Source organism: Apostichopus japonicus, chromosome 16, assembly GCF_037975245.1.
Source record: "Apostichopus japonicus isolate 1M-3 chromosome 16, ASM3797524v1, whole genome shotgun sequence".
Classification (NCBI taxonomy): Eukaryota; Metazoa; Echinodermata; class Holothuroidea; order Aspidochirotida; family Stichopodidae; genus Apostichopus; species Apostichopus japonicus.
Genome location: NC_092576.1, coordinates 10,224,481 through 10,248,244, shown reverse-complemented (window position 1 = coordinate 10,248,244; position 23,764 = coordinate 10,224,481). Strand labels below are relative to the sequence as shown.

General features: G+C 36.9%; 2 protein-coding genes across 5 annotated transcripts in view; both read left to right on the top strand.

The window, feature by feature from the left end:
• The first annotated feature begins 695 nt into the window (after positions 1–695).
• Positions 696–12,931, top strand: LOC139982871 (uncharacterized). 4 transcript variants are annotated; one of them, XR_011798404.1, is made up of 4 exons: positions 696–841; positions 2,504–2,811; positions 4,139–11,030; positions 12,149–12,931. XR_011798404.1 is itself a non-coding variant. In XM_071996020.1 (3 exons), exon 3 carries the CDS (start codon positions 4,186–4,188, stop codon positions 5,608–5,610), a length of 1,425 nt encoding a protein of 474 aa, XP_071852121.1. In that variant the 5' UTR covers positions 696–841; positions 2,259–2,419; positions 4,139–4,185; the 3' UTR covers positions 5,611–7,923. The 4 variants fall into 4 exon arrangements, 3 of the variants coding, with proteins under 3 accessions (XP_071852121.1, XP_071852122.1, XP_071852120.1); XM_071996020.1 differs by lacking the exons at positions 2,504–2,811; positions 12,149–12,931 and adding an exon at positions 2,259–2,419 and having other exon boundaries at positions 4,139–7,923; XM_071996021.1 differs by lacking the exons at positions 2,504–2,811; positions 12,149–12,931 and adding an exon at positions 2,262–2,419 and having other exon boundaries at positions 698–841; positions 4,139–7,923.
• A 5,825-nt stretch (positions 12,932–18,756) lies between these two features.
• Positions 18,757–23,764, top strand: part of LOC139983644 (uncharacterized) — a 53,503-nt gene continuing 48,495 nt past the window's right edge. The window contains exon 1 of the mRNA XM_071997321.1: positions 18,757–19,748. Within this exon, the coding sequence (XP_071853422.1) occupies positions 19,350–19,748 (399 nt within the window). The 5' untranslated portion in view covers positions 18,757–19,349. The remainder of the gene's footprint in view (positions 19,749–23,764) is intronic.

Here is a 23,764-nt window from a genome sequence, read left to right as displayed (position 1 = left end):
AAATATGTGGTACGGAGTACACAAAGTATACATTTTGTCGAAAGATTTTGAGGTAACGTTTTGGTTTATCCTTCAAGTAAAAGTCAGGTGTCCCAAGCACTCATCCTTGAAGTATACGTCACCAGCCAGCGAGAGAGCCCTCCACTGTCGCTGCTGTCCCGAGGAGGTAGGAGCACAAAAGAAGTGTTTCTGTTTTTGCTTTCTGATGATGTGATCTGATGACGTAGAAGATCATGGCATTTACGCTTCCAAGTCGCCAACCACGATAAAACATTCAGATTTGACCATGGAATGCAGAGAATGTTAAATTAGTATTTTTACTCTCTTACACTCAAAATGCAAGAAGAAATATCAATCAATCAACGATTGCAACTTGCGTGCTAATATTCATAGAACGTCGCTTTTGTTGGATTTTGTATAGGCGCTTTGAAGCTCTTTCATCGCGTTCAGGTATTTTCTTTGTAGGCTACTTCAACAGCGTGTATGACGTGTGCTCTAAAATAGATAAGGTGTTATGATTAACATTATTCTAGCTGAAATTTGCACCAGTTGGTGTATACGCCGATGATGTTTATTTTGTGCGATTTTCGTGTTTCGGGTCACAGCACGCAAACAATAGTCAACACGCTTTGCATTGTGGGTTTTTACAGGGCGCTGCCTCTACTATACTGTGGACATATGGAACGCCGCGTACCTGTAGTCGTTTGTGTCGTCTTTCGTGTATAAACGAGCTTTGAGGAAGTCGGTTTAATCTCCTTTTCCAGCTACATAAAAATCCGATTTAGATCAATTTGAAGACACAACAAGTTACATGCGTTTTGATCTGACTACTTTCATCGAGGTAGAGTTACAATTAAATAGTCACATGGTATTTATATATATTTAAGGGTAAATTTAAGCCTATATGTTTCTATTCAATTTGTATCTTAATCTATGACATTATGCCTTGACTCTACTATAATAATGCATGATTGGTGTTATAGATTAACCAATGAACGAGTGAATCTGCAGCGAATAAAGGATGCCAAATATATCGCGTGTCTTCGTTAGTTGGTCGTAAGTATTACACATGAGTATACAGTATGATGGCTTAATGAGTTTTAGCGATGCAGATGGTTCACTACATTATTCAGATTCAGTGTCTACAGTTATAGGCCTATCTATATAAAAATACAAAAACATCAGGCGGGGATCCACGTGATGTGGTATGATTCCCCCCCCCCCTTCTCTACTTCCTTCTTCAATCCCACATAAAAGTATCACAAGTGTCTATATCAATACAACGTTGTCTATATACCTAGTTAAAGACCTATGCTAGTATACCCTTAATTATTGATTGTCTTATTAAAAAAATTGTAACGCCTACCAGTTTTCCCCTTACAATAGAGTCTGCTTGAAAAACATTAGTTTCAAACCCTTTACCTGTTTGTCATGTATCCGACCCTTAAAATGTCCTAGTTTGACCCATCTTAAAGACTGCACCGCCATCCCTCCGCGTTCTGTCAACGCCGTTAGTCATTGGCCATTGCAATGAAGTATATGTAAGCATATATATATCCCGGCAGTGATGTGTCGTTCCTATTCTAGTGATTATACTTTTAAAAAATGGAAATAATTCAACGTGCATTACTGCATACAACTTGAACATACTGAGCTTACTCCAATGCATTAACAATACTGCAGAATGAAAACAAATACACATATAGATCGCCGTTACAAGCACTATTACGTATAGTGTGTAATATCCACTAAGGCTCATTACGGAAGCTCGAATTCATTATTTAATTTTTTAACTCTTCAATTGATAGTTGATATTGCTTATTTAAATGAAATATACGAGACAAACGCTTCTTCGGTGAATCAAACATTTAAATTTGCATGAAATTAAAATTGTGACAAACAGGGTTTGGCAACATTTTAGAGAAGTCACACTAATCACAATTACCTCAAACTAAAGAGATGAATTTTAATGTATTTTAATGTCGAATGTAAACTACTTCTGCCTGTGGGAGCTATAAGGTTTCAATAATTGTTGCAAGGACTTCCTTTTTTTCTATGTGGTGTCATAAGTAGGGCCACTATGAGACAAACCCTCCAACTTTATAGTTGTTTTCCATTTGTATTTTCAACATGAATGTATAATGTGTTGCCAATCATACAAATTAAGTCATATAATATATATATATATATATATATATATATATGAATATGCACATTATGCATTATTATTGTTTTTTTTTTCCTTTTCATACTTGTAGCAGTTGTTCATCATCTCCGTCAAAGCCTTATGATCAATGAATAAGGTTTAGTTCTCCTGTAGCAATTAATGATAAGTGATGGCTTTACACGTTTAGTTGGTGAAATTGCTGGATTGATTTACGAGAGAAAACTAGGCGCATTGGAGGTTAAAGACAAACGGGTAGGTGTTGTTGACTCTCATATGTAATCTGTAACATCGTTACCTCACGAAAATTTTTCTTCCTTTTCTTCTATTTTGGAACAGTAAATTAAGCTTTATAAACAGTTATCGATGTATTATGACGTCATCAAGCAATACTTCGCAGTTCAGACTCACCCTTCTACGTATATCCGACGTCTTGACAAAGGAAAATGTACAGGATTTGGCGTTTCTTTGTGAAGATATAAGTCAAGCCAGAAGAGAACTGATTACTAATGCTAGGGAATTATTTGCTGTTTTGCAAGGTCATGACCTGCTCAGCGAACGCAAGGTTAACGTACTTATCGACTGGTTGGACGAGCTTCGACTTTCAGAAGCGTCAAAGCTGCTGAAGGACTACAGAACAAGATATCGTGAGTAATAGGTGTATGCAATCTTTTGGCGTTTCATAATCTTTGTGACTGCGTGTTCTTTATGTTTTACATGGCATTGTAATTCATGATGTAAGTCGCAACATGATGCAATAATAAAACACACTGAAATCCGAAGATTTTAACATAAATGTACCAATAGCTTTATTTAGTCTTCAAGGTTGTGTGACATTTATTTCTTATAACTGGATTCTTTATAATGGTACATATTCTCATGTTGTACAATTCTCATCAGATTTGATCACGAATCTTGAACGTGGTGAAAATTTCGTTCACAAACAAGGGGACCGTGGGGGGATTTTCACTCCCTGAAACATTACGTCCCACGTTTTTTAAATTTAGGCTATATTAGTTTCACAAACGCAAAACCAATGCAATCGAACATCTGAAAGTAATGCAGTTTCAGGAGTTAGAAAATATTTCACAGAAATTCCTTTCCTTTTTGTCACATGTGCTCGGCTTTGTAAAGTCATTACTAGAGGACGAGAGATATCTCAACATACAACAACTTCCAAGCGTTTCGCTCCCTGGAGACTACAAGGGCTTTGAAATAAATCCCTCCAAAATTGAATTTCTCTTTCACATGTAATGTGCTGAAAACACGATACGAGAGAACAGGAATATCCGAAGAAAAAACTTGAGCAAACGGGGACACGGCCCTATATGGCTCCTTAAATCCCCACTAAGACTCTGAGATAATTCCCACAAAAGAAATGTAGTGTAAAACTTTTTTTCTACCAAGTATTTTGCGCTTAAAAACAGCTACAAGAACTATATTCTAAAATTGCTACTGCAGCTTATGTGGACCCTGCACTCCCAGCAAATAAATATATCAGTTATGCTTATAAAGCAAGTTACCGACTTTCTAATATTTTTTGCCATTTACTTACTACAAGTCGGTCTCGAAATCGACACTAAAGTTTGTCGCAATTTTGAATTTCATTATCAAATTACAAAACTCATCAATAAATGTTTGTCTTCCGAAAACGGGTAGGGTGAGGTGAAGGTGGGTGTGGGGGGAGTAGGACGGGTTCACTAGATTTCCAAAATTTTCATGTGGTATGCACCTAATAAAGGTGCGTTTTTGCACTCCAAAAATGTCTGCTCCACCGAACTGATTTTGTTTTAAATAAATATGTAAATGTGCTTTTACTGTATCGTTGTTGTGTAATATATAAGAGTTATGCGGTAAGCAAAATGAAACAAAAAGGTCTTCTTCAGCGGTGTTATCAATAATTACATACAATTTGATTTCATACATTGCGTTCACGGCTAAGAATTTTCAATCGTTGTATTTCCTTGTTCACAGAGGACGAAGCTTCAGTTGAAAGATGTCTCGATCACGAGGACCAAACCATGAAGTACTTTTGTTTGTCTTGTCTCTCCAAAATCTGTCCAGACTGTCTTTATTCTGCGCATAATCCAAAGACGAATTGTGAGGTCATTAAAATAAGTGAAATCTCAGATCAAGTATCTAAGCATCAGCAAAATCTTATCCAAGAAATAGAGGCTGCAGAAACAAGCAGTTTATCTGCTAAGAATTTCTGGAAAGAAAAGAAAAATTCCCTCCGAAAAACAAGGCAAGATGCTCGAGCTAAGATTCATGAGGACTTTCTTATTCTTTTAGAAAAAGCAGAAAAACTAAAACGAGACCTTACACAGGAAGTGGATCGAAAAGAGGTATCTGATCAAAAACAGCTGTTGGAAGACATACATGAGATCCAAATTCTTGACAAAGAATTGGAACGTTTGGCAAAGTTGAAGAAAAACAAAACAGAGAAATCATCACATGATCTCCAAGAATTGATCGAAGGAATGAAGAAAATGAAATCTATACGAAGCCAGCTTGATCAGCAGAATGAAAACTTAAAGGTAAAACCTGTCGATCTCTTGTACAGGAAGATACCAAATGATGGGACATTTTGTAGCATGACAGTCGGTATGCTGTTAGGAAGTGTAAGCTTGCGTGCTGATCAGTTATTACATATATTTGATGCAAGACAAAGTAGTGGGGGCGTTCTGCTAATTTGTTTTGATCCTAAAGATTCCAGTAAAGAATATTGGAGACATCTGAAGAAGATTGATAATCACGATGATCCTGTAGTTATGTCGAATATAGATATGTACTACGATGGCAAGAGACACTCATTATTTGCTGTAGGTAAAGCTGTCTTCATTGTACATCCTCGCTTGAATGGTTCTCTGTATGATTCTGTAGAATCAGTCTCATCCTTGGTGATTGATGAGGTACCTGAAGGTTCCTGGATTTCCAGTATTACAGCACATCATCCAAGCAATGATCCGAACGATGAGTTTATCATCTCTACCAGCTGTGATCACTCTATTCGTGAGTACAATGTTTCCGGATCTGCTCTTAGAGTAATAGATACACGAGACTTTGTACGCTCTAATGCTATATCCAGAGTTGCCTACTGTCGTAATTTATTTGCTATCATTGGTCGAAGTCTTGATGACGTCATCCTGATAGATTCTGATGGTACAGTCAAGCATTGTGGCACTTTATGGCTTCCGTCAGCTAAGTCTGCTATGTTACCGATCAATATCATCTGGACTGGTGATGATTGGCTGGTATTGTACATCCGTGAGGGAGTAGAGAAGGAGTGGAAGGTTGTAGAGTATGCAAAGACCGGGAATTTTGTCAAAGTGTGTGATGTAGGAACATCATCTAATGAGGTGGATGTTCCTCTTAGTGTCACTCGATATCAGAATACTGGACATGTTACTCTTGCTAATGCCAATGTCCGAGAATTTCAGTACTGAGAATAACTGTATTGACTGTAGTTTTTACAGGTTCATATATAAATATGACCACATCGAATCAAAACTGTTTGAAGTTTTACCGGTTCAAATATAAATATGATCACATCGAACCAAAACTGTTTGTAGTTTTTACAGGTTCAAATTAAATATGACCACATCGAACCAAAACTGTGTGAAGTTATTACAGGTTCAAATATAAGTATGACCACATCGAACCAAAATTGTTTGAAGTTTTTACAGGTTCAAATATATGACCACATCGAACCAAAACTGTGTGAAGTTATTACAGGTTCAAATATAAGTATGACCACATCGAACCAAAACTGTTTGAAGTTTTTACAGGTTCAAATATAAATATGACCACATCGAACCAAAACTGTTTGAAGTTTTACCGGTTCTCTTTGTTAATTACAATAATATATTGATTGTCGACTGTTGTAGAGGTGGGACTTAACCAATATTCAATCTTACACCTGTCCTTATACTGTTGCTATCAACGTTCATACTGTGTAAAAAAATATTGCAAAGATTAAAGGAAGGAAAAGGAATAAATAAGCATACGTCACAAGGGTGCATGATGCCTAAGGATAAAGTACCACAGCAAAATTAAAACATCGTTGAACACTTCATCAAGAAATATAAAATAATACATAAGTATAAGTTTGCAGAATGGTAGGTTCAGGCAGCCTTCTTCTGTTACCAAAACCAGCTATCCTTTGTCTTTCATTCCTCAGGATATTAAAATTCATAATATTAATTTTAAACGTTTGGTTGTCTTCCTTGCCTTTTATGTACAGCCTGCTGCTTTCCATGTTTTCTTTCTTATTAGTTTTCTTTCTTATTCTTTTTGTGTTATAACCTTGCGAGCACTGTAGTTTCCTTAAAAGGATTAATAAAGTTCGTCTTTCTCTTATTCTTACTCTAAATAAGATCCATGCTTAGAACACTGTGTCGACTTCACGTATCGTGAACTGGTCAGTTTAAATTAATCAACAACCGTTAATGATCGTGGTAGGGATGCCTGTTATGAACAGCGACCATAAACATAGCTGGGTCCACTTTGGAGATTTTGTTAAATGCCTCTTGGTATAAATAAATTACTGGAGATGTTTCATCAATATCAATACTCATTACATCAGTAATACCGTTTCAGATTTTATTTTTATATTTCAACGTGAGGAATATATTGTATTTGCTTCTAAACGTCATGTGCCACAATTTTGTCAAAAGCAGACAACAAAAGTGACCTTACTGATAAAATGAGAAGTTCATTGTTTGGCAAAAAGCGAGATTAGCTTTTGTATGCATTTAAGCAGTATCTATGTGGGATGGAATAAGTTTAGTAAAAACAGTCAATAAAATGAATTATTAAGCGCCCTTTTTCTAAAAACAAACACATTAACAAATACTGAAATGTATGTGGTACGGAGACAGAGGCTCAAAATTACACCGCGCGTGAGCCTTTTGGTCTACCTGTTGAAAATTATACTTATTATTATTATTTTTATTGTAGACTACTATGTAAGTCTAATAGTACCGAACTTATAAAATTGAAGATACATTCCCTATGCGGTTTTTGTGGCTTTTTTTCTTGTCTCAGCTCTAAAATGACAATCATCACTGAACTTGCCGAAGGAATCAAAATATATCTAACACTTTTTACCATTTGTTTTCATTTTGGAGAACTGACGAACATTTAATTAACAACAATCAACATTGAAGGAGAGTGAGGCCAAACATCCCCATTGGTCTACCTGATAGATATATTTGCGAAAGATTACAAACCTTACCGAAACAGCCACGAAAATATTAATTATCTCTTTTTTTCAATATACTAATTACTTTTTTAAACAATGGAAGTGGGAGAAATGACATCAATAACAGATCGTCAAATTGCAAATTAAAAATGAAAAGCAATTGAAACTTTCCCTCAAGTATTTTATCGTAAATGATGAAATTTAATCCGTTAAAACGCGAAAATAAAAGAGAAAACAGTATGCAAAAGGAAGCGTGTCTCGCTGTATTGTCCGAGCTGCTGACCGCCTGCTATTCACTGGCGCAATCCCATTACTGTTCCACACGGGGACTTTTGCCTGCTGCGTTCCCGCCCTGGGCCGATTCGCCCCTCCTTAGACAACCTGGAACGTCATACCTCCGTACGGAATTCCATGTTGATGCGGAACTTAACGTGGATGCCTGATCGCCATAGCATCAACGACCCTCAGTGGTCTCGAACTCAAACAATCCAGCACTTCCGACCTCCAAGTAGCTGGATTACAAGCGCACGCCACAACGCTCAGTCGATAAATAAGCTATGGAAATAAAGTAATAACAACCACAAAATATACCTCTAAATGAATATTCATCACGTAATATATTTGTACCAGTGATGAAAGGAAAGATTTCATTTGTGACCTCCAAGTAGCTGGAATACATGCGCACGCCACAACGCTCAGTAGCTTAATTAGCCGTAGCAATAAAATAATAACAATCATGTAAATACAGTTCTAAATGAATATTCATCACGTCACTTAAATTTGAACCAATGAAGATAGGAAAGAGTTAATTTGTGAGCGGGTACGTTTTAACAATCGTCAGGATAGACACACAAGCACTGACTGGTAACATAATGTCTGGAAACTTACAGGTACAGGGATTCATCACACAGTCGCTAACAGAAAACTGTCGTGAAGATTTTCTTCAGAAATCAGGCTACCTGAAACTTAGAAACAATCTGTTTGTTGAATACAAATCATGCATAAATTCCTCACTAATATGATGTACCCATGTTCAAAGTATATGAACCCATCTGTTTAGCATGGAATAGTGCCACGTGTGGCTTTGTTTGACGTTTTAGGCGATCCCGGGCCCTATTTGAAGTTGTTTGGGTTAACCGAAAACACTGTTTGAGAAATTCCCAAAAGTATATACCTTGATTTAATGCGAAAGATATGTGTTCTTTAAAGAAAGATTGGACCTGGGCACGAAAACCAAGTTATTTATTCACTCTCAAGATTAGTTCGGCTTTATGGTTTGCCGGCCACATATAAAGACTGTACTAAACTTTAGATGAACTTAAAAAGTACCATTTTTATGTTAATTGACTCTTAAGTGATCAGGCTATAGAATGATCGCTTTTCGGCCTTTGGCTAAGATCATGTGTAGTATCTTTTCCCTTTCGAGGGGAATGGTGATACACACCCGACGATGATCACTCAGTCACAGTCTCGATGCAACTTGGGAAAAGGGTTGAGAGCGGATCAGTCGTTCGGCTGTTTGGTTTTCGTGCTCAGGTTCTTTCCTGGATGACTTATCTTAAAAGGTATAAAATTATTATTTTCAATGTTTCAGCTCACCGATTCATATGAGAGGGAATGGTACCACATCATTCTTATGTAAGCTAATACAGATTCGGTTGAGAGAGGAATTATATAGGATTTTATTTATGCAGACCAGTAGTTAACATAGAAAACCTTCTCAAACGAATGGTATGTTAGGTATAATTACTGATTAAAGCTAGCTAATTCAGTCTCGAAGCTTGAAATGGGATCAGTTGTTTGGTTGTTTAGTATAAGTGCCTTGGATCTGTCTTGGGTGACTCTTATCAAAACGTATTGATTCATTCGTTATGAATGTTCGTCCGATGATTAAGCTGGTCAGCCATTTGGGACAAATTCCTAATGCTAATACCTCTCTAAACTGTCCTCCAATACCGTGCTCTTAACGCACTCGTACTGACAGTAACAACAGTTCCTAACCTTGATCTGATAGAAACATGATATTCATACTGCTCGTACTGACAATACGCCAGTGCTTTGAAGCGCGGACATGACACTACAGTATAGAAAAATTGTCCCAGCTGGGTGAGCAGCTGGTATGTATGGCCTTTAATTGTGTGGCTGGAAACGCTGCATTAGATTCATAGAGGTACTGGTATACTGCCTTAATGCTATAATTTTACATATATACGTTAAGCCACAATAATGCAGAGAGGAGTAAAACATGTCAACGGGAGTAAAACATGTCGTCTTAATAATCTGTGGATAAAGATTTTGTTTCCGGTAAACATTAATTGAGACCGAAAAAATATGTGCTACATGACTTATTAATGCCTGGAATAATTGTATCTCAGTAAACATTAAAAAATGGCAAAGAAAACATTGGAATTGTGTTGCAAAATGGCTCTGTTACTAAGGAAAATGTTAATTATACTTGATTTAACTATGTTTTAATCTTTTTATCTTTCCATTTAGTGAACAACATTTCTTTGATTACATAAAACTCTTCAATGATAATGTTTCATGTTGTTATTTTTCTTGGTTCTGTATGTTCCACATGTTATACTCTTAATTCCAAAGATTGAAAACTTACTCTTTGAAAGTGTCCAAGGAGTGATCCCTCTTCAGAAAAGTAAAAAGTCAATTATTTGAAAGTAAGTGAAAATTCATTTTAGTGGAGCTGCCAAACATGCTAGTGGTTTTACTTATTAAGGTAGCATACACCCATTAAAAGCTCCATTGACTTACAAACTAAATCACAAAAGTAATGTGGTCTCTAAGTCTAGATAGAAGTTTTAACTAGCTAAACGCTACCCATCACCGGATAGCTGATAAGTTGGTCTTTCATGGCACTATCAATTTTCCGTATCATGACCATGTAGATGTTTTGCTATCCGAGCAGGAAGTTTTCGTCACTTGTAAACAAACCACTTCACTCAGTGGCAAACATTTTTTCCTGCACTGCTCCTGGTAGGCCAAGAGGGGTCTAAAATTGCAATTTTCTCACAATATGCACTTCCGTTCATGCTCTTGAACATGCAAGCCACAAAAAACTAGATCATGATTGATAACAGGTCAAAAAGGATGTTCTCCTGCTGCTTTTTGGCACTTTTCCTGAAATAGGAGAACAATCGAGTGTATAAATAAAGACTCTAATAGGAGTATCCCACCTTAAGACATATAAAAAGTTGCTAGAATTCCCTATGAGACAGAAATTGAAAGTTGCTCTACGAGATCGCGAAGAGTGTAAACACTATCAGAGGGTGAATTCTCACTCTTTGGAACTGAGACATTGCTTGATTGGCGGCAGTGTACAACATTTTGTTCAGTTTATGTGACAATGTATTTCAAGGAGAACTAAATGCGAACAAGGTAAATCATAATTTAATGCATCTTGGCCGTTTGTGAGCTCCGTTAAAGCAGAGCCGTATATAGAGAGAGTTTGGCCAACTGGCGATTTGTGACGTCACACGCAAACCATGGGCATCAAAATAGGTCCAGTTGTCGTTACCAGTTGCGCGAAACACGAAAAACACCACACACAATATATAGCAGCTTTGCACACTGTGCTCGTTGCGAACAAACGAAGCGACTCAGAATGTCAGATTTTGACAGGCATACGAGGAACAAAATGGATATCAGGTAATGAATTAGAGTATGCGTTAGTTAATGACATTTACGTTTATCTTCACACCTGAAATGCATAGAAAACTAGCTGAAAACCTGTCATTACACTTGTTTATTTTACGCCTCATACTAGTACTAGTCCTACTTTAGTCATACAAACGAAAAGCACACATCACAGTCCTGGCTAGGCTAGATTACAGACGCACAACTATAGCATCAGGCCTACATTAATAGATCCTTCAATTAAATAGAGTAGGCCTACACATAAAATGACAATTTATGCTTCACTGATCTTTTCAGGTTTGCCAAAAGTAGTTGTACCAGAGTTCATTGTCTTAAACTCCAGAAGTTACAAAGTAGGATTAATAATCGGCATAACTTTTTCTCTAAAGTCTAATACAAGGGTTGTGAATGGATGGAATGGTTTGCCTGAGAAGGTTGAATTGCAAGTAGTGTGAATGGGTTTAAGAATACTTTGGATGAGTACATTAAGCATTGTAATTGGGTATGACATTTGATGTCCTCGGTTTTATTCCTCTCATATAGCCTTAGGGTCCTTAATGGGGACTTGAGTGTCTCTCCTGGTCTTTTTTTCTACTAAACTAAACTATATACTTGAGTGTAGGAGTTAGCAATAGTTGGGAGTCTGTGGGCAAACCTAAGACTGATATTGTGGTGTTAATTTCTCAGGAATGTAGTACTAGGCTATAGTAGGTGCAATAGATTGAATGGGTCTGTCGAGAAAAAAAACCCTGCAACAACTGAATACTGGTGTATGTTGTAGCTTATGTATTTTCCATTAACATATATACTATACGGTCATGTCCTTAATAAGGTTTCATGGATCACTTGTCAGTTCTGTCAACTGAGCACAGGGCTGATGACATCATTCAGTTTGTTATTATGCAGACAGCAAATGGCCATAATGATAATTATTCTTCACACTGCCCTTACTGGCCTTACCTGAACAGTGATGTATCGTTTCAGCCTGTCCTATTTCAAACATATGATTGGCAGGTTTCCACGGGGTTACATAGCTTATCAAAATGGAGCTGTTCTGTAAAGCAAGAAAATCACACATATGCATGCATACAAACACACTCATATATAACAATTTCTGAATATCTTTTCAGCTGCCCAAAGGTACTGGAATGCAAGCTCTGTCGGGTGAATTAAAAAACCCTCATTGTACTCTTTTATCATGGTCAGCGTAGCTGGAACCAGCAATGATGGTGATGTGGATTTGACAGTACCTAGACAAGAATTCAATAGCTGCTTTGTGTTGAAGTGGGTTCAACTTGCACAAGGCCATGACAGGATGACGACTAGACATTAGGATGAATTATCTGTTGCAGAGCTCTATAAACCAGGCAGTTGTTAAAACATCCATTGGGTGACCCTCACAGTCTACCAGGCACTGCATCGCAAAAGCAAAATGAAGTGTGTGTGATACCTTCATCTTATGAGAGTGGAATGGTATCAGTGTGGCCTCTGTCAATTTGGCTTCAAGTTTTTGTTTTCTTGAAAGCTGAGAAGATCTTTCAGTGGTTTCACACTGACCTCTGTACTTGACAATTCATGTGTATTTGCCAGCTCAGGAGGAAGCCAGATTTTAATTACATTAACCAATGCTGACTTTTTTTTTGGACATGTGGTACATCTGCAAGGAGGTGAAGGAAGCAGTTGGAGTTGCATGGATGTGGAATCTTGTTGATAGTCTGGCAGTCTTATCCACAGATTATCCCAAAGCTTCTCCACATTGCCACATTCAGAACTTATTACATTGATAAACTTGAAAATTGCAGGAATCTAACGAAGCACCCATCAAGGGAATTTGTTTGTATAATTATTGAAAGCTGTGACCTTCTAATGTGACAGACTAATGTGAAATAAAGGGCAGTAGATTACCTTGTAAATGAACCTTGTTATTGTTTGATTGTATCTAATGTTTGCAAAATTTTAAGTTGCATGCTACCAATTGAAACATAATTCTTTCTCTATTAATGGGATATAAATACTTCTCCTTAAAGGGTGTGGAGACTCCCGCACAAAGAAACGTCTCATGCCGGTTATCTGACCTAGTTTCGAATGCGGTGTAACAGAAGTGTTAGACACCACCATTGATCCCACAAAATACACATACAGCTTGCTACCATCTGTAAATAGACATTAGTGTACAGTCAATACAAACATCACAGTCAATACCCACAACACAGTGCACATAGCAGCGTGGACATCTCAGGTCTAGATAAAAGATAACAAGGTATCAGGTTTCATTACTGTCTGCATTTTGTAGCGACACAAAAAAAACTTCACTTGCAAGCAACGGAAAGTAAACTTTTCAGAGCGCGGCATGCGGTTTAGGGCAAGTCTTCAATACCTTTAAATATACTGCATCGGTTGTTGTCACTTGATCATTTGCTTGTGTGTGAGCTAAACAGCTTAAATAATATGTAAAAAAATAATCCAAATTGCCAGATATTTACTTGCTCAAAATCATTATCCAATCATGATTTGTTGCTATCCTTGAGTCCATTATTCAGATGATGAGGCAGATTCCCTTCAACTCTCCATGATGAAGGTAAAACCTTATATCTTAACCAACTGCCATTGAGTGTCCATTTGAAAGTTTCAAACACACAAGTGCATTGATTAAAACAAAGACTTTATTGCTGTGGTTGCAGGAACTGGATTTCAGTCTAGTAGTCACTCACCAGGTTTGTCATTATCACAGTCTGCTAACTGTGGCTTTTTATGTTAGGAGTTTTTCTTCAGAGCACATGTCACCTTTGATTTGTAAAAAAAGTCCTGCAATTCAGGGAGTTAAAATTTACTGTCTAAAGATAATTTAAAAAGATTTTTTTTTAACTTCAATCATCAATGTGGGTGTCAATTAAGGGAATAAGGAGGTACTGATGCAACTTTGATAAATGATAGTTGACTGCATCCAAATTAAACCAAGGCCTAGGCTATACTTTTGAAGAAGAAAAAATTAGGCTGAATTCATGTTAGCCTAAAAAGGCTAGGCCAATGCTGACAATTAACACAAACCAAGATCATTTAACCATTTGGGCACTTGTTTATGGCATACTAAAAATGGTCTATATAATTAGGCCTGTATGTGTACACAACCCACAAGTTGCCAATGAGTATAGACCTAGCCTAACTAGTTTAGGCCTAGGCTACTTTGTTTTCCTTAGACCTAGTTTAATTGGGCCTTATACTGTGCCATATTATGTAATGTGCTATAACAGTTGTAGTAATAGAAGGAATGGTCCAGGTCTAACTAAGCCCAGGCTTAACTTATGCTTCGGGCTTAACTAAGGATTAGGGCTTTACGTGATGCCTAGAGGCTAGCCCACCCTTTAAACTAAAAGTGATACATTTTTAGGCTAGGCATAGCCTAGGCATACAATAACTAGGAATTAGGATAACTATATGTGCGACTGAAACTGCCATGCCTATGATTAGGAGAGCTGGCATAATGAAATCGAATTTGTGGATCGTAAAACGAGAGAGAATAGCCATGCATGTAATTACAGAAACCAGTCTGAACGTAAAATTCTCGCATTGCTTGTACATTACTCGTATTACACTAGGGCCTATGGCTAGTATGGGCCTAGGCTACACTGACTTTTTTTCATTAGATCTCCATCTTGTTCTTTCTACTTCCAAAAATTCCTCTTCTTTTATGGTCAGTCGGATAATCAAACAACAATATCCATGTTCTGACCGATTGCAGCATCCCCAGCACCATTTCTTTCATAATTTCGTACTTTTTTCGTTTACACAAACGATAGTCTATACACTGTGAGTATGCGTGTCGTCTGCTATAAAGTTTTCAAGTGGACCTATTTTACCACCCTGTGTGGGCGTTTTCCCTCTCGACCAATCCAAATCGGTTACATGGTTGGCCAAACTCTCTCTATATACGGCTCTGCGTTAAAGACAAAGAGGCCGCCCTCTACATTTCATTATATACATTAAACGGTTGTTGGGGTTGTACTGCCAAAGGAATTCTTTTCAAGTTGATGTGCTTGTTGGTATACTGCAGATTGTCAAAATATATATTTTGGAAAGCTATTCGTTACCCTGTAGAACTTGTTTTAAGCTTGTATGGACTTGCATGTTTGTAATACTTTGACGGGAAATCCCCGTGATACTCCAAGTTCGTTTACTATGACTGCACCTGGCCTTTTGTTCGAGGAGTCGAGCTTCCTGGTCTCCGGAAGACTGTGACCGCAACTCAGGGGAGGGGGGGGGTGTTCTTTGAAGTGTACGTTGTCAAGAGCGCAAACTTCCGGAGTATTTTTCAGGCCGATTGTTAGAATGTTCGTGACATTCTTTGACAAAATCCTATGCAAGACAGAATATACATAGGGCTGAATGTAGTCTTATCAATACTTTTTCTATAAATATATATTGGAAGCACAATATTTTATGAGCACTGTAAATTATAGAGCTTTAAATAACCTGTTGTGCCATGGGCACTTGGATAACTTTTAAACAACCCAACTATCAAGATTTTACCACCAGTGATGTTACATTACTAACAGGGGTCTTATATGGTTATGACAATTTGAACGCATAGAACCGTTAAAAATAGTAAAACATATCGCATAATGAATTATCTGTATTATCAGTATTCGCTCACTTCCAAAACGAAGAGGATATGTAATTTCCCCTTTCTTAACTTTGACTTGGTACACCTTCCAGGGTTACAGCTGGGATGCTAGGAATGCCTACGTCACGCGTCACTTTGAATATATCCTTTGGAATAACCCGCAATTCTAGGGACAAAGATACTTTCACTAGAAAGAAAAATCACCTTTGACCTTTACCGTTTCAAAATGTTCAAAATAAACACACAAATAATCATGTTACAGCAAAGGATCATGGGAATGTCTTATCACCTCCCATTACCGTCCGTGATGAGAAAAAAAAAAACAGCTTCCAGGTTTGGTGTATTTTCCTGCCGCTTTGCTGGAAATGATCTCGTCTTGAAATACCAGTTATTGTGGCTCAGTTATCTTTCCAAATGCATCAGGTTTAAGGATAACCAACAAAAGTGAGGTAAAATTCCCTTCGATATGAGTACATACATGAGTATAGGAGTGCAAATTTCTAAGAGTGAATAAGAGTACTTTAATCTTGTACTCATATATATTTCGCTCCGAGTAGTAGTACAGGCAACTAGGCTGGTTTACGAGTTCGAATACGGACTCAATTCTGTTACGCAGTGTACTAAGCCTAAACAAGTTAATTTAGGACTCTATTTAAAAATAGCGCCATCACTTTGTTCTTAAGAAAAGCCCCACAACGTTGTTAATGGTCTCTGCCCAAGCAACAGACCAGCCTGCTTTCACGATGGATGTTGGACCGACGTGATGCTTTTTACTTGGTATGGTTCATATTTTGTTTATTTGTTATTAATTTTTTTTTTCGCTTTACTTTAATCAGTTACACCTCTAACATCGCAATTGCATGTATTCGATTTTTGCAATATCAATTTTGCATATATTTGATGATCATTAGAACCACGAATTTGCTTCAAGTTAATAATAATATGACATATGTATGTATATATATATATATATATATATATTATAAAGTATATACTATATAGTATAATTATTTAGTATAATATTCGAATATATGGAACGCCAACAGGACCACAACTGACGATAATAATGAAAAAGTGCACGATGATGGGGCGAATGTAAATATAAACGATGATAAAGAAAAAAATTGTGGAACGACAAAGAGGCCGCCACAATTTACGTTACCAAAAGTTAACCATATTCATTTACATTATCATCGTGATTGATTATTTGCATAATCATCGTGAAGTTTTATATCATCATCGTGTAGTTTCACATAATCATCGTTTGGTTTATATCATCATCGTATAGTTTTACATTATCATAGTGAAGTTTTATATCATCATCGTGTAGTTTCACATTATCATCGTGTGGTTAATATCATCATTGTGTAGTTTCCCATTATCATCGTGTGGTTAATATCATGATTGTGTAGTTTTACATTATCGTGTGGTTCATATCATCATCGTGTATTTTCACATTATCATCTTGTCGTTTTACATGATAATCTTGTCGTTTAGATTATCATCGTGTGGTTTTATATCATCGTGTAGCTTTATATTATCATAGTGAAGTTTTATATCATCATCATGTCGCTTTACCTTATCATATTGTCGTTTTATATCATCATCGTGTAGTTTTATATCATCATCTTGTCGTTTTATATCATTGTGTAGTTTTACATGATCATCGTGACTGTAGTTTGTTATCATCATCGTGTGGTTTATATCATCATCATGTCGTTTGACATTATTATCTTGTAGTTTTACATTATCATCTTGTAGTTTTACATTATCATCTTGTAGTTTTACATTATCATCTTTTTAGTTTTATATCATCATCGTTACTTTATATCACCATCGTGAAGTTTTACATTATCATCTTGTCGTTTTAGATTATCATCGTGTGGTTTTATATCATCATCTTGTAGTTTTATATTATCATTGTGAAGTTTTATATCATTATCATGTCGTTTTACCTTATCATCTTGTCGTTTATATCATCATCGTGTGGTTTTATATTATCATAATGTCTTTTAACATTATCATCGTGTCGTTTTACATGATCATCTTGTCGTCTTAGATTAGCATCGTGTGGTTTTATATCATCATCGTGTGGTATTATATCATCATCAATATGTAGTTTACATTATCATCGTTAGTTGTAGTCATATTGGCGGTCGATTCATGTACCTGTTTAAAGTCAACCATTTGTCACTAACAACAGGTTATGATCCGGTCAGAAATCGAACTTATCATACCGCACGTCCTTTAGGCTTCTAAAAGAGAGGTTCAACATTTTATTGACAAGCATTTCACTGTATTGGCTTCCATGTAGGTAGGTAATAAACCTAAGATCTCAACATAATACATTCAAATGTGGTGAATGTTTGAAAAGCCGGTAAAGATTTGGTTATATAATTGAACCCCAAAGAATATAAAACAAATTAGATGAAAAGTCATGGTTCGCCTAGTAAAAATTATTTTGGTAATTCAGTTTCGTCGTTACATGCGTAAGCTATACAAAACAATACCCCCTCCCCGCCCGTCCTCCCCTCTTCCATCCCGTTGCACCGCTCCCAGTCGAATATTTTCCATGAATGTGATCCCGTAACCAGAAAAACATTCTGGTAACTTTTACTGTACGTTGCGAACAAATACATTACCGAAAATACTTTAAAATTCATTTTTACAATTCTAAACTGGAAATACAAAATAGCGCCATCCGTCTAGGCTCGTCTTAATTTGTACAACATCTGTGTATAGGACATTAAAATAAAATGATAGAATAGTTAACTGTGTCCCCCCCTCCTTCGCTCTAATGAGGTGTACGCAACAAAGACCATTTCGTTTATCCAAAACGGAAGTTTTCCACGCTGTTGTGCTCTAGTAGTTATCATCTTGATTGACCAGAAAAGTCGCGACCATTCTTTATCGTAGTATGAGGTCTCTTTGTCCCAGTCAATTAGTATAACATATACTCCGCTCTCTACATCCCCTCTCAAATTAGTTATGATAAGTAATGCGACGACTGTCTGGCTTTTCTCTCTGTGAACTGTGTACGACGTGCAGTATGGAGCGTTCCGCTGAGTTTTAATAACGAGTGGAATATTTCGCATTGATTAGTATACGTATGTATGTAGTCTGTATAGTGGAACATCTGAGTTAGCCTGAGTGCAAAGGATATCAAGAAAACAAAACACAGCTATATATTTGTTTTGTGATTCATTTTGTTTCCCAAAACAACTATCGTATTTGACATTCAGGAATTTTTAGTTTTGATCCTGCACATGTTTTTTTCTCTTGTTTTGCCATAGCCTACGCGTTAATGCTTATCCGATCAACTGTCGCAAGGTTGCCGTTTCATCATTACAAGGTGCGTCGCTTGATTTTACGCATGCGCAGCAAAGTGGGTGGATGAGGCATACACAGCGATTGTTCAACCTGTGTGAGTCGTAGGTTTAGAATAAGAAGAAGCTCATGTCAATCGTTGTTGCACGTTGAGTCAGTAGTGAGCACCGCCGCACCCATACCTATACGACTCGGGATATTAACTAGTTGGATTTAAACACCGAACGGCGTTTGTTTGTTTCCAAGTGTGAAGCAGCTTTGGTTTTGTCCTTGTAAAAAAAAGTGAGAAAAAAGAAGCAACCTTTGTTTTTATTCCAAAAAGGAAATCATATAAATTTACACATTCTTCAAATCGAAACCAGAAAGAGAAAAAGACGACAATAATGGCCGATACGGAACAAAAAGTAGAAGAAACTCCAGCAGCTGAGGAACCGAAGAAGACGACTACAACGGAGGAAGAGAAACCGGTCGAAAATGGAGAGGAGAAGAAAGAGGCAGTAGCAGATGGAGAAGCTAAAACGGAGGAAGCAAAAGATGAAGATGCTGCGACCGAAGAGGCAGTGGAGAATCACGAAAATGGCAAAGAAGGCGAAGGGGAGGAGGAGGAGGAAGAAACGCCGGCACCGTCCCTAGAAGCACCGACGGAAAACCCGTTTACAGACGAAGATGTACAGCAGCTTTTGGATTTGGAATCTGGAGAAGAAGGATGGGATAAAGTGAAAGAAAAGAAGGGAGCGATCGTTTACAGAAAATCCGAGAAAAACTCAACACCGCTAATTAAGGTAAGGCATGCATAAGGCGTGTAGACTAAGAGCAAACAGTGTTAACGGAGAGGCGGACACGCCCATAGCAAGACTCGGTCTAGGATGGTCATTTTAACGTACTAGGCTGTTTATTGCTCCGCAATTCCCCTTTTTGTATTGTATTATATTTGTATTAAGCTGAAAGGGGGGAAGTTTTATCCATATGTTAATCAATAATTATAAAATTCACGTTGAATAATATCCGTAGTTTCATAATAATTTAAACTGATTCTAGAATCAAACTTATTTCAAGAAAAAAAAATGATTAACATATTTTTTAGAACTGGCGATTTCATCATGATAGAAAAAATCGTTCCATATAGGAAAGTGTGTAAGCAAATAAAACCCATGTGTTGATATGTTAGGGTCATGCTCTTCCCTTGTCAAAACCGTAGGCTAACGGTTATCCATACGGCATGTAGTAAACTTTCACTGTAGGACGATCATAATGAATATGGATAAAGAATTTTGTACCACTGTGTAGTGGGTTAGATTAAACCATAACGAAGGCCACTTTATATAGCCTAGTGTTATAAGATGAATGTAGCCTATAATGCGCTTGTAAAGGAGCACGAACCGCGCCCCAACGATGTGAATGATTTGCCCAAACATGGGTATATATTGTATAGGCTTTATGCCAACTGAAGGTACATATGAAGCTCTCTCATCGTTTGGCAACCAGCATGCGAAACTCGTTAACGGTATATTGGCACGAAAATACCGCAAATACAATGCCACCCTTGGCCAATACAAAACTGCGAACGGACAAACGGAGCACGTGAAGAACTTTTTTGGGGTCACTTGCGAGGTCAGTTTCTACCAAACCGGAAATTCACGTGATAATATCATTCCCATGTGATCTTAAATATATATGTAGTTTAGAATGGCGATGGAAAGTTCATCACACTATTTCTTACACATTTTGTTTTACATGCATGTATTACCAATATTCACGTGTTGTGAATGAAATGGTTGAAGCTATCGGAAAGGGCTAAAGTTCAGAATAAAATGGGGAGGGTTCAATACCGCAATGAGTCAAAGTCAGATGAAAATGTAGTCATTTATCTGCCCCATGTAGAGGGCGCCATATACAAACCGCAAGCAGGGGTGTGACGAAACTGATGATAGAGCACTTTGATTATGTTACAAGAAATAAATTTCAGTAAAAATATCATTTCATGATGAATTTTATATTCCTAGAAATTTGATGTTGTTCGGTTATAATCATACCGACAAACAATGTCTTTTTTATTTTGTATTCCTTTTTTCTTTTCTTTTTTGGTGAAGAGAAAGCTCTTTTGAGTTACTCCAGTGCTACCTGTAGTTAACAAGCTTGTAAAATCCAATATCATTTCAAATGTTCATGCCTGATCCTGAAAGAAAATTGCCTGGGAGACGAACTGTTAAGAACCAAACTTGTTCAAAGCTTTCACGTGCTTCGAATAACCTTCCATCAGTTAGCAAAGAATTAACTAGGATTATGAGGGCATCCTGAATTTGACCATTTCAAATTATTGAGTAAAATTTGATCAATATTAATTACATTACCGAGGGAAACTCAACAATCTTCTTTAAAGAGAATAAATTCACTTGACCAAAATATGGAACTAACAACTTCCTGGTGGTGTTATTGTCAATATTTTCAAAAGTTGATGGAAATAAGAAACATTGGCTGAATAAGACCAAATTGATCCTAATTATAGCATATATCTGGAAAACAAAACAGTTCTGTTTTCATTATTGTTATTTTTTCGTTGTCGCCGTCTTTGTTTTGTTAACTAAACGTACATCGGTTACATATCCCACTGTACGAGGTATACGTAACCAATGAGCTATCATGTTACGGAGTTGAGTTTCCAAACCCACCATAAAATGTTCAACTAAAAACAAGGATATTTATTATTATTATTATTATTATTATTTAACTTTTAAAGCATTATTACATGATGATAAACATAATATCATAATCAATGTAACAGCACTTTATAATCAGGGTGAACTTTATCAAGTGGTCGAGTAAAGTACAAGGAAATAATATACTTTCTTTCGTTCTAGCTTGGGAATAAGTTTATGTAAATAAACATCATCATTAATTCATATCTAAATTAATAAGACTTACTTCCCTTGTAATTCCCAACAGGAAGTTTATGCCCAGAATATGTAAACCTTTTGAGACGGTTATCAAAATAAGAAATGTCTTGGATACTTCATCGCAATAGACACACACACACACACACTGAAAAAAATGGGGGATGGGGTGGGAGTGGGGTGGGGTGGGGTGGGGTGGGGTGGGGGAGGTGTCTTCTTCTGCGTCTTCGTTTCCCGCAATGATGTTTTAAGAAATATTTTGTCTGCTTAACGACATATCTCGGTTGAATGTTGTGAAATTCAAGATATATTATTAAAGGAGCAGCTTGAACGTCAGTACTGGCGAGAAGAAGGGAGAGGGTTCATGGTCTATAGCCATGTGGTCCAGGAGGGTCAATGAGGGGTGGTCCGGGTCAAATATCGGAAAAAAAGGGTAAATGTTATTCTCATTTTTACAATAAACTTATATGAATCGTAATGACAATGAAAATAAGAAAAATAAAGAATGAATGAAAATGGCAAAAACTGAGAAAGAAAGAAAGAAAGATTATTTTAACAATAACAAGCAAGATTTTAATATTGATCTCAATTTGTCATAACCTTTTGGCCTATATATTCGATATGTTAACTACACCTACACTTATGCATAAAAAATAAATCTAAACAAATTAAAACTTCATCTAATATGAAAGCACATGCAACTGCTTTAAATTCAGGAAAACAGTTCTTCATGTGAAAGGTAACACCTTTAGATCATGCTCTTAAACGAAAAGATAGACTCGTTCGGTTTGATATAGCGATATAGCTCACACATATTTCATTAAACTGTCCGTGTGTTTTTCCGTACACGACAAGGAAGTGTTCAAAATGGAACAAAAAAAAATCAGTGTGATGTATTAGTCCGTATATACTTATAATGTTATGTATTGTACGTCTGTATCATTAACGTGTCCTTCATGAGTACATTTTTTTCCTTTCTTTTTAAATTGTATGTCATTAGTCGGCTTGAAACAATGGAATAAATGGAACTATTACCAGATGACGGATGCTCGAATGTGCAATGATCTTCCATTGTTGTTTCACTGATTACAAAATGTTGCATAGCCACACAGACATAAAGACAGACAGACCGACGGACATACTTAGTATAAAAGAGAGAAAAGAAAGTAATTGTTAGCAAGCTGTTTATCTACTGCTAATAGTCTGTTTAGGTAAAGGTTAGAGAGCCTACCGTTTCGATCCTGTGGGGATTTTATTCAGGAGACTAACTGAAGCAAAAACAAACTAAGAACACACGAACAGATACAGATGGACAGAAAGGAAACGTGTATGTGTGTAATACTTGTTAGGTTAGTATATAGATATCTGTCTTTACTATACACCTAACTACACACCAACGTATATACATACACACATGTAGATATATTGCTGTTGCTATTGCAAACATCATTATAAAATAGATACACAGTTGTACGGGTAGATATACAGACCGACGGACACATACATACAAACATACATGAACATATTGAGCCTATTACTATCAGATACAGGCTATGTTGTCTTCTGAAACACTTGGCAGAGCTAGTGGGCAGGTGTACAGTTTACTGCCCCTGTATAAATGAGGAATGGGTGGGGAGGGGTAAAGGCTAGAAATGGGGTCAGGTGGCTCTTGTAGTATTTGGCTTTATTGTTGATTTCATTATGGAGTGTTAGCTCAGTGGAGTGTTAGCTCAGTGGTTAACGCCGGTGCCTTTCAATCATAAGGTCTCCGGTTCGAGTCACTCCCATATGTCGTCCAGTTACAGAGTTGTTGACAATTAACAATTCTTTATCATGGACGTTAAATATGAATGTAAGAGACTGACTTCGGTCAGCTTGCGGCTTTGATAAGCCAATGAGGCTTCTTC

Excerpts from the sequence above, each read along its gene's own strand:
- LOC139982871 (XM_071996019.1), top strand. The coding sequence starts at position 2,538 with ATGACGTCATCAAGCAATACTTCGCAGTTCAGACTCACCCTTCTACGT. Across the intron at positions 2,812-4,138 it reads GGACTACAGAACAAGATATC|AGGACGAAGCTTCAGTTGAA; the intron begins GTGAGTAATAGG and ends CCTTGTTCACAG.